General features: G+C 32.4%; 1 protein-coding gene across 1 annotated transcript in view; it reads left to right on the top strand.

Annotated features, from left to right (window-relative positions):
- Positions 1-11,567, top strand: part of LOC113386326 (autism susceptibility gene 2 protein homolog) — a 152,505-nt gene extending 140,938 nt beyond the window's left edge. The window contains exons 9-16 of the mRNA XM_026624115.1: positions 8,774-9,043; positions 9,179-9,527; positions 9,602-9,775; positions 9,878-10,055; positions 10,217-10,384; positions 10,464-10,936; positions 11,054-11,235; positions 11,379-11,567. Of these exons, the coding sequence (XP_026479900.1) occupies positions 8,774-9,043; positions 9,179-9,527; positions 9,602-9,775; positions 9,878-10,055; positions 10,217-10,384; positions 10,464-10,936; positions 11,054-11,235; positions 11,379-11,567 (1,983 nt within the window). The remainder of the gene's footprint in view (positions 1-8,773; positions 9,044-9,178; positions 9,528-9,601; positions 9,776-9,877; positions 10,056-10,216; positions 10,385-10,463; positions 10,937-11,053; positions 11,236-11,378) is intronic.
- Positions 11,568-12,185: the final 618 nt, after the last annotated feature.

Here is a 12,185-nt window from a genome sequence, read left to right as displayed (position 1 = left end):
AAATATTAGTTCATTCCCTATATGGGTTTATTCCAACATACGGAAGCTTTATTGATTTTACTTTAATATATTTCTTCAGTATTAAGTAAGCAATTAGCGATGAAATATTTTTTATCATTTGTACTTGCAAAAGCTCAAGCGATTAACAAACGCACAATCAATACATGTGTAGTATGTTCTCGTGTGTTGAATACATCAGCAATCAATTCAATACATACTTTTACACTTAAAACAGTGTTTCAAGTTTTTGTAAAGAACATTGTTAGCAAGATAAACTTGATACGAGTTTCAAGATATGCTAAATGATGTCGATTCGTACATCGTACCGCGGCAGCAAAATGCAAGCGTTCGCGGCTTCGGGGCTTCGCGGGCAATGGCCGTACGCGTAACAAGGACGCCCAGTCGCGCTATTCATCTCAGTTTGGCACGGCACTCGTGTGCGGTTGCGTTCTCTATTCTTTTCGGATTTTGCACTTCAGACAGACGAGTTTCGATCGCTGCGAAGAACGGTAGTGTTTTGTAAATATCTGTTTTTTATTGTATTAATGTGTTTCAACACCAGATTTTGTAATGTTTTCAATGCCGAGTGAATAGTGCACAGTGAAAATAATATTTTTTTTGTGTTATCTTATTATTAGATTGTCTGTTCGGTAGAAAGTGTGCGTTTCGCTTTGTTAAGGAGTAATCGATATTCCTTCGCGGGTTATTCTGTCTTTACAAGAGTTCCGTACAAAAAGGGTTTAAACACATATGATATGATTTTTTCTCTTATTTGGATTTTGAAAGTTGTATTTCCACAAGTCAATTACTAATTTTCTCATTGTTAGCATCTCATTTGTCCTATTTTTGAAAATTGTATTTTCACAAGACAATTACTAATTTCCTCATTGCTAGCAGTTTTGTTTATTTATTTATTTATCATTACCCACCTACAACATTATTTTTTACATTTTATTCAATATCTTTATATATGTCATATACTATTTTTTTCTTTTCAACTATTATATTTTTCTCTATGTTCTAAAATAGTTTTATCTTTTCTATTCAATTCCTATCCTCTCTTATTTCTTCATTCTTCTTTTTATCTTCGCGTGCTCTATTTTGTTCTTTCTTTCTTCTTATTCCTAAAACTATTAACTCTCATTTGACTTATTTTTGGCAGTTGTATTTCCACAAGTCAATTACTAATTTCCCCATTGTTAGCAGTATTGTTTATTTACTTATTTACTTATTATTGACTTTGCTTATTTGGAGTGTTAGCCATCTCCAACATTATTTTTTCTTTTATATCATACACAATCTCTATATTTCAACTATTTTATGCTTTATTCTTCTATAAATTCTTTTCTCTCTTTTAAACATGTTTTAGCTTATCTAATTCTTATCTTCCCTTATTTTTCCATTCTTCTTTTTCTTCTCACTCCTAAATTAACTAAACTATTAACTCTCATTTAACTTATTTTTGAAAGTTGTATTTCCACAAGTCAATTACTAATTTCCCCATCGGTAGCTGTATTGTTTATTAACTTATTTACTTATCATTGGCATTGCTTATTCGGAGCATTAGCCACCTATAACAATATTTTTTACATTATATTCTCTCTTTTATATGATATATTTATCTCTATATGTATATCTTATGCTATATAATTTTTCCTTCTTCAACTAATTAATTCTTTATTCTTGTACATTCTTCTCTCTGTTAAACTTACTTTAAATTCCATTCAACACCCATCTTCCCTTATTTCTTTATTCTTCTTTTTTCTTCGCGAGTTTTCTTTTTTTTCTTTTTTTTTTGTTACTTCTAATTCAATTCAACAATTCGAAATCTGCAATTTGATTTTAACAATACAAATTTTATGTCAAAGTTAGGACTCGAACTTAATATCCTGGCGTATTAGTTGTAACATACACCGGAGAAAGTATTAACAATAAAAAACTACAATAATGCCCCTTAAAAATTATGCTTCATTTATTTTTAAGAAACTTGACTAAGTAATTAGTTTCATACATCAACGTAAACTATAATTAATACAGATAAAATATATGTCTCCTGTAATATTTTTGTACATAAATCAACATTAACTACAATTAATTTAATAATGCAAATAAAAGACATAGTGACCCTTGTAACACAATTCACATGTGTCCACATCTTACAAACTATGAATTCTATCCAATCTTGATATAATTCTTGTATGTTACAACTAGTCCCAAGATGTTTTCATTTAACCCCAGGCGTGTCTTTTTTACACTCATCAAGATAACTTTTTATACAACTTAGCAATCACAAGAATTGTTACACATTATCAAAGTTTGATAAATTTAAAGCAAATTTAGGTAGTCGATAATAATAACACAAACCGAAAGTTTATGACAGATAAATTTTATATAACCTGGCAAAAATTACGCACCTGCACAGTTCTGTTTATTGCGTCGTCCTGCGGGAACAGTAGCTATGACATGGTTCACCCGTCCAATCTTGACGAACATTTTGTTATTGTTTACGATCCTATTGAAAAACGCCTGTTACTAGTTACCCCTGCTACAGACAGCCTCTCACCCTAACAATATATTGCTATTTATTAATGCTAAAATACCTATTTATATTACCTACTTTATTATAAAAATATTTATAGGGATATGAGACTTGCTCATCTAAGGATATCAGTTAAATTAATTACAGCTCCTCTCAGTACATAATTTTTATTAAGAACTTGTAATTACTACATTTCAAGCTACCTATTTTTACAACAAACACCAACATTGTACTATATTTCTCATATGTTGAGAAGTATCATCACTTCTCTTTTAAAAGTACTTCAGCATACTTGGCATTGCAATACTGAAATTGTAATGTTTTGCGTTAACCTGTTGTATCACATATTACTATTACATTAGTATTAGTCATAGTGTTTAATAATTAATAATATAGTTATAAGAGTCTTATGAACTAATTTGACGTAGATTACATCAGTCGCAGTGATTGTTACACCTGTCCTGAAATGGACAAGTAAAAACGTGTTTCCAAAAATTATATAAAAAAATGACTTTAATACTACAAAGTCTTCTGATCATTGTCAGAGATAGATCTGTATGCGATAGATATTTTGTACGGAACCCAAAATATTTTGCATATTTTCTTTTTATCCCGTATGTCTTTGCTCATCAAAAAAGTTTCATTTAGTTTCAGTGAACCGTATATTAGTTTTATAATACTCCAGGTCAGTTGATAACTGTTTGGAAAGTTTAGAACTCCAGTGCTTTTCATGACTGTGCTTTTCCCAGTGGATGAGTTTTATGTTTGTGACGTTGGGTGATTTTTGCACATGTTATGTGTTCTGATAAAATGTAGTGTCAGAGTATTTTGTTTATGTGGTAACCATTGCGATCATAGCGAGGGTGCCTGGTTCGCCGGGCAATGGGGAACAATCAGGCGATTCATCGACGGCCTGCCGATCAGATAGTCCTGTCAAAACAGCTGATAGGGCACAGGTAAATTACCACCGAGAGGAATTATGTGATAATGGAATCTTACAAGATAGAGAAGTATACTGTTCCGAACATTTGTTTCAACGTCATCTAAATTCTTCAATACATCATATTAGGATATTATTGTTATTGTCATTTTTGAAGTTTAATTTTATATATTTCGGATACTGAATTGGAATACCTCATTGCAAGAAACAAATTATTTTAATGAAATTAATTACAGTACAATACAAAGCTAAAACGATGTCTACTAACATTAAACCTAACACTAATATTATGTAATGCAATAATGACCTAAAAACTAGTAGTGTTTGGCATCTTGCCTTAAGTCAAATTGCTGAAACTTTCCGTACCTTAATGAAATATTCGAGTAATATAAAATGTTTTTAAATAGATTATTATAATTATTTGAAGTATTATATATAAGTCATGGTTAGAACTTTAGCTAGAATTAGAATTAAAAACCAAACAATTTTTCGATATTTAACTTTTTTTTTTTGAAAATTAAAATATTTTTTACAAATATTTACAAAAATCGTCAATATCGTTACAAATATTACCCCAAAAGTAATCGTTTCGTCAACAATAGCAGAAAGTTTTTTAAATCATTCAAATCGGATGCTTAGTTCTCTCAAAAACTGTCATTTTTTGCGCATTTAGTTCTGTATCTCCGAAACGGTTCGACCTGTCTTTACCAAAATCTAATCACCACTTCTCCCCATCATTACGAATCGAATGTTTTTTGGATCATTCAAATAGGTTGATCCATTCTCTTAAAAACTGACATTTTTAGCACTTTTTGCTCCGTATCTCCGAAGCCGCTGGACCTGCCTTTGCCAAAAACTAATCAGCACATCTCCCTATCGATAGAAATCGATTGCTTTATGAATTTTTCAAATTGGTTCATCCATACGCCCGAAATCGTCGACGAAAAATTGTCTCTACACATCCATCAATTTTTTCTGAGGTATGCCCAAATGTTCAGAAACCTCTGAAACGTGAAGATATGCAAAAAAAATTCATTTTTGATTTTTGGCCCATTACTATAACTTCCTCTACGAGAATTTAAAAAATTCTTGTGATGTGATTGTTTGTTTGTTAAAATAGGTAGATGTCTCGAAATTCTGACGATAAAAATCATTTAAATATCCGTTGTATTATTTTTTTTAGGTCCCAAATCCGGAAAATGATAAATAAGGGTAGTACCAAGAACAGAATAGGGTATGAAAATAATAAAATAAACTTATTAAGGTCGTATTAAAATAATTTTTGATAGGAAGAGCAAAAATATTTGGAACTGCGGAGAAAAATTTTGTATAAGATATTATTTGTAGGAATTTCATTAGTAGATAAAATATTGTTTGACTCCGAAATTAGCATCTTCAGAAATATTGTTGAATCTTTGATCCTGAAAATGGTGCTGTGTAATTGACGATCACTCAGTTTTCTAACCTATAGTGGGAGTAGATCAAAAAGTTATGTTTAAAAATTGGTCTTTTTATAATCAATTTTTTTATTTTATAATAGCAATTCGACATGGAAGATCAGTTGAAACGTTAAGCATTATCATTATATATCAGTATCCAATTTTTACTAGGTCACAGGTGGACGATTAATTTTTGAACTTCAGCCAAATACTCATGTGTCCAAATGTGTATTTAACTTAATTAGAAAAGTTTTTTTTTAACTTATTGTAATTGCTGTAATAAGATGCTATATTTTTATCACAATTGGTTTAATTAATAATGTGACAACGACTCAATAATATAATGAACATTAATTGCTGTACTAAATACAGCAATTAATGTTTTATAATTAGTAATTATGATGCTAATCGAATCGTCACGCAAGTAGCTTGGGATGACCTAATTTATTTTAGACGACGACGATATTTTGTTCTCAATATAATTAATGATTCAAATGTTTTAAAAAGTGGTTTTCAACAAATTTATTAAAACAGAATATTAAAATCAATTTTATTATTTTATAAAATCATTTACAATTTTGAAGAATAATTATGAATCATATAATCATTTTTAACATTTTGTTTATATTTCATTTACTGCTATATTCATTATAATCAAATTACATTATAATCGAAAGTGGAAACTAAATTATTTAATGTTTTAAGATGTATCAGAATACTGAAAAATTTAAAAATAATTAATAACTTTTCAAAGTTTAAATAATTTCATATTGTTTTTTATTCTATTTGTGCGTTAAATGTTATATTTCAGATATAATCCATTAAGTCTATTTCTAATTAGATTGAATAGTCTAATTTTTTGTAATACATTTCTAATAAATATTTGAAATAGTTATTAACAATTTTAATCGATGAAATTAACTATTAGTAAACTTCATTAATAGATAAATCATTGATTTAGTGAATGAAGTTATGTAATAAAAATAACTTGATGAAAACTTTACTATTCCTTTGATATTTAAGTCTACTACTAATTAATGGAATGCCCTAATTTCTTGCAATAAATTTTAAATATTAATTATTAATTTTAATCAAAGAATCAAATATTAGTCAACTGAGTTAATACATAAATTTTTGTTTTGTTTATAAATGAATTTATAAAATTGGAAGGAATAAAAATATCAAGATGAAAACCCTACAATTCGTCTATTATGATGTTTAAGTCTACTACTAACTTAGCGATACCTTAATTTGCTGTAAATATTTTCCAGCAATTATTTGGAATAAATAATATGAATTTTAGTCAGTGCAATCAATTATTAGTAAATACATGTATTTTCCTGTATAGTGAAGGAACTGCGTTTACGCCAGACTAGGTCTTTTGTCTCGGTATGTCGAGCTCAATACCGCCTGGGTATAATACCGAATAAATCCTCCATATGTTTGTGTATGTTTTTATGTATGCATATGCATATACAACTGAGAGCGGAAACATGGAAATATACATTTTAATATAGACATTCGCCATAATTAGTCAAGTACATGAATCAAGTGTTCAGATTGTTTTAAATTCCCAATCACGATTTAATAACAGGACGTCAAAGTGATTGCTTGCGAATTTTATATCTGTTATATGATGTACTGAAATCGATTTTTATTGCAGTCGGCTAAAGTTGTTTGCTCTTTGGAATGCTATTTATGTTTTTAGCTCGCCAGCCATTAAAACATCAGGCAGGTTGTAAAATCTGAGCGCGAGCAGAATCATTACCGACTCATAAACGAACTTGAGATTTCATTACTCGTTGAAATTTTACGTCACCGTTTATGCTACATTAATCTAAGGCCATAATTCATCCTGGATTAATAGCGTATTTGACATGCTATTAAGTGAATAAATAGCATATCTGGACTTTTAAATAGGAAGATTTACAATCGTCTAGTCCATTGCCGTATTATTGAATGCTAATGTTTCTCTTTAATATGCGTTGTTAAAAGGTTAATATATAGTATTTAATTATAATGATACGTATGTACGATTCGCAAGTCTTGCATAGAGCATAGTTATTCTGTGTATTGACCTCGTATACATACCGTTATCTGCATTATTATTTTATTTCCCACCGAAAGGTTGGTTTGTCGTAAATCTATAACTTAATTAATTCTAATGGAATTACCTCAATTATTGTTGTTTATTGCACGGCGCTAAACATGATGTAAAAAAGATGTAAGATAAGTAGCATCTTGCCTTAAGGCGATTTATATGAACCTCCTGATATCTGAAATTATTCAGGATATCTGAAAGTTTAACAAGAATTGAAATCTTTGGTTTTTAAAAATGGTCACCAATTTTTTTTGCAACTGTTAATTACAAACTAGATCGACTGTTATCAATTAAATATCAACACAGTTTTCAACTGAAAATTTTAGGATTTTTTGAGAACATTGATATATTATATTATATGCATATAAGACAGTGAATATCATATAAGACAAGAATATACATTATAAAAATAAACAGATTATTAAGTAGATATAACTAGGCTGTTCTTTGCTAGAAACTAATCAGATTTCCAACTATTATTCTTCAAAGCGTTTTTGATGTAATCATTGTTGATTATAAAGAAAACGATTTGATTGATCATTGATTGAATTCTGAGTTTTTTTCAATTGGCTTTAAAATATTTGAAGTTGGTGCACTTGTTTTGAAGACAAATGATTTAGAATAAAAAAAGACATAAAATTAGATCTTATTGTGGAATTTTTAGATCTTCTAACGGAAAAACACCCCCTTCGGAAATTTAAATATATTTATGTAGAATTACATATATAATGTATCGAAAATCGAAATAGTGTACGTATGATTTTTTAAGACGTGATAGTTGTTTAATTATTTATCGATGTTTTTAAGTTCAATGGTAAGGATGCGATTCATAAATAATTTCCTGTTGATTCTGGTACATATTAATACATATTATGAAAAGGTGAAAGGATGTTTAATTGTTGATGTAATATTCTTTATGGATTAACGTCAAAAAAAATTATTACTAGAGGTCGCTTTTTCTCATATATTCTATATATAATATGTATGTATGCAGACGTACATATATCTCATTACAGTTTCCATTTGTCTTATTTTAATTTTTGCTAGATGTGAGAAATTCTGGTTTACGAGATATCTGATTAATTCCAGCTATATACACAACTGATAAAAAATAGATTAAATTATCTTATAGAGTATTCCGACGCAAATTAAAGTGATTTTCTTTGATGCATCATAATTGCGGTTGCGTGATGCAATTGATAGCACGAATATAATTGCATGTGAAAGATATATTCCATGGGCAAGTAAAACTCACATATTATCGAGATAGATATAAAGGTGTCATTAACTTTTAATAAACTTTGCATTTTGATTAAACGGCTTCTCATAATTGGCTTTTATTTCAACAGCTATCGTGTAATGTAATTAAAGTCGTAAAAACTCTTACAAAACAATAACTTTCTGTGTTATTTTATATCTCGGAACAATAAGAAAACTGGATTTTTCTGACTAAAGATTTATCATCGGGTGTAGTGTACGAGTACAGACATATAGTACAGACGATGGATGTGTTGTATTGTTCATATTTTTCTTTCAAAATCAAAATATAATAATACAATGCTTAACCAAAGTTTATTGTTAAACTTTATTATAAGCATATTTTCAACCGTTTTAATTGATACACATTCTCAACTAATAATTGGAACAAAATATATATTATTTTTCAAGTTTCGATTATCCACTTTTATTTATATGATGTAGTAAAAATTTTTGTAATGATTTAAAGTATTAACCAATACTTTTCTTTCCACTAGGGATCCGATGGCGGTGGTTCCATGTTTGCATCTGTTCCGACCCCCTCTCCAGTGGCCCCAGCGGCGATTGTGCCGGCGGCAGCAGCGATTAGCAACAAGACGCCTTCTGCTCCGGATCAATCGCAACCGCCTCCGCAACAACAACAACCGCAGCAGCCGCAGTTTACTAACAATGTTACGGTGGCCGTCACGCCGGCGCCGACAGTCACCGCACCTTCGCCTGCGCCCGCCGCTTTGCCGCCACCACCTTATCGAGTACCGTCGATGCAGGTAAGAAGAATTATTGAACTAATTGGGCTGATCGATTATAGATTAGCTTTGATCGATTACTAGTCCTGTTGAAGTTGTCTATTTCATTAAGCATACGTGTCACTCATGTTTCTAATTTTAAATCTTATATTGTAGCAGATGACAGATCTGCGGCCTAGACACCAGTTCCCTACGCAACAGCAGCAACAACAACAACAAATTAACATTAATGGAGCGCTTAGTACGCCGATGCCGCTACTAAATCATAGCGCTGCAGGTATGTTGCGGCCTGCCTGCCCAAAACCAAACACCAAATTACCTGTTTGTACACCGTCTGGTGGTCAGGCACCTCAACAGCAACACGTGCAGATGCAGCAGCAAACGTGCTCCCAACCACTCCAAAGCTCTCCTTCCCTTGCTGCGGTGGTGACGTCGCCTGCTTTACCTAATGGCATTATGCACACACCGGGTCCAATGTTGCCAAGTGCTTCCAGTCAGTTGCCAGGTAAAATTGAATTTAATTTGTTTTATTATGACAATATACTCGTATAACATTAATTTGATATTGTGTATTTGAAGGTTTACCAATAGCAGCGACACAGCCCGCATCTCTTCCCGTGACTTTGCAGCAGCCACAGGTTGCGACGCCTGCCGCGCCACCGCCGCCGGCAAGGCCGCCGGGACTTGACGGATCTGCCCAGCAACCTCGAACTAATAGCCCCGCCGTCGCCACTAGTGCTGTTCCTGCAGCAGGTACATTTATATTTTTATACAAGCTTTATATTTTTTCAGTTTTGATTTCCTTTTGTAGACGTTTATGTTTTCAATTTGCAATTAAACTTTAATAAATTTCAGGACCAACAGCCTATCCAGGATATCTGCACCCACCGTTGTATGCACCATACGCGGCATCATTGCACAGTCCTTACCTTCCGGCGATACCTTCACCAGGAAAATCTGCCGCACCAGTCGCTCCTACGACCGTCGCACCTGCACCTAGTCCTATCCGGGAAAGAGACTGCTTTAGTAACAGGCAAGGATTTTTGATTAAATTTGCGTTCAATTCTGTTTTTCAGTTCTAACTTATTATTTACATTATTTAGATATTAGTTTTTATACAGTTTTGTAGGCGTATAATAACTTCATATTTTATTCAAATATTAAATATGTAACGAGTTTGCATTATCTATTTAGGTCTGCGAGTACTACACCACTATCTTCTAATTATGGTCCAGGATCGATATCTGGACCACAAGGGCCTTCCCCTGCGTTGCCTTACAGTAAAGCAGCTTCACCAATTACTGCACCCGTTGCTGTTACCACTTCTAGTCATACTTTCAATAACAAACCTCTCTGGTCCACGTAAGTATTTTTGTATATTTTTCTCAAATACTTATATCACAGTGTTGAAATAAGTTATAAATTTAATTTTGATTTTTAGTGTGAACAGTACGGGTCCTATGGTACACCACTTATCGCCAGTTCCGGTGCAGTCTTTAACGCGGCCAACGCCTCCGCCCCAACAGCAGCAGCAGACGCAACCGCAGCTTCAACCACAAATTGTTCCACCGCTCCTATCGCAGCAACCGCAATCGGCTTCACAGCCAATAGTACCTGCAGCAGCTACGGTTCAGACGCAAGCTGTGGCTCCTCCCGGACCTCTGGCTATGCCTGCGATACCGCCGACAAGTGTCTCCACTGCGTCTGCCTACAGTTCACCAATGTTTATCGCACCATTGCCGCCGCCCGCTCCAGTGCCTTCCCAAGTGACGCCCGTACCGCCTGCAGTCTCGGTGGCCGCGCCACCGGTCACCACGCCTGTTTCTACGCCGACGGCGCCTCTGCCATTTTCAGCGGAATCACTTTTCCAGTCAAGCAAACGCACAAGGGACGATCCATTCCAGATACCATTAAGTGAGTATCATTTTCTATATTCGTTCAAATTTTTATAATTTATTTTGATACTACGAAAATAAGTATGTACTTTTTTTCCTTTGTGTACATATTTTAACTAAATGTTATATTTTGTAGATCAAGCAGATATGTTGCGAAGGGAATTAGACAATCGCTTTCTGGCTTCTCAAGATCGTGCTGGAATTGGTGGCGTTGTTGGAGCACCATATTTGCGAACAGAAATGCATCATCATCAACATCAGCATACACATGTTCATCAGCACCAACAAGCGCCACCCTCCATCTTTCCTCCTCCTTTGGTAAGAATTATCTAAACTTAATTAAAGAATATATTCGTAATATGAGTATTTTAGATTGACTGTTTATCATAATATTACATTAGCAGATTAAGTGTTTGCCAAATTATTAGCTTTTAGATTGACTGGTTATAATTATATTATAGTTTAAAGACATTCCGAAGCTAAGTGCAGTCGAGTCGCCGTTCTATCGTTCCAGTTTAGGAATGGGTGTTGGATCTTATCCCAGTTATAGTTCTGGATTACTTCATCCCGGACTTGGGGTTCCCGCCTTTTGTACCCCCAAGTCATCTTCCTGCATTTACAACGAAGGTACAATATTCAATAACCCATAAACAAAATAATAAACAACAACAAAGGTTCAACTTTAATTCTTTAACATCACTATATTTCTTGTACTTTTTACTGTCATTATTATTAACTAATGTTAAATTTGATAAAGAGTAAGAATCTTAAAACTTGAGTTGCCATTGAATTACTAAATAGTGTAATTTTTTTAATATACTGTAGCGAAAATTTTTATTTTTTTTATTAAGAAGGTGAGAATTAATTAAAGATTCTAGAAACAATATTTTAACATCATAATAATCAATACATATATCTGGAAATCTATGATATATTAAGCAGATTTTCATCATATTTAATATCACGCACTTATTCATATGCATGCTATACTATAACAAATATTAACTTCATCAGCTGACTTATGAATGCTATATTAATTCATTCCACTTTTTCCTTAAATGTTTGTTAACAAATACCCTACATGCGTTCCATCAATGTGAATGCTTAATTTGTTTTAAAATATGCTATGCTTTGCTAGATATATTTTGTTTGTTCATAACACTTATTTTTTCCGCAGCAACCTTCCTCACATTTAAACCTGCCAGCAGATTCCTCAAAACCTAAACAAATGGTATGTTGATAGATAATGTTATTGTGGAACTGTATAG

Source organism: Ctenocephalides felis, unplaced genomic scaffold (genome assembly GCF_003426905.1).
Source record: "Ctenocephalides felis isolate EL2017-DRISC unplaced genomic scaffold, ASM342690v1 CF-g0.4_SCAFFOLD_00845, whole genome shotgun sequence".
In the NCBI taxonomy this organism is placed as follows: domain Eukaryota; kingdom Metazoa; phylum Arthropoda; class Insecta; order Siphonaptera; family Pulicidae; genus Ctenocephalides; species Ctenocephalides felis.
The sequence above is the reverse complement of the archived record's forward strand: the minus strand, read 5'-3'. Positions and strand labels throughout refer to the sequence as shown.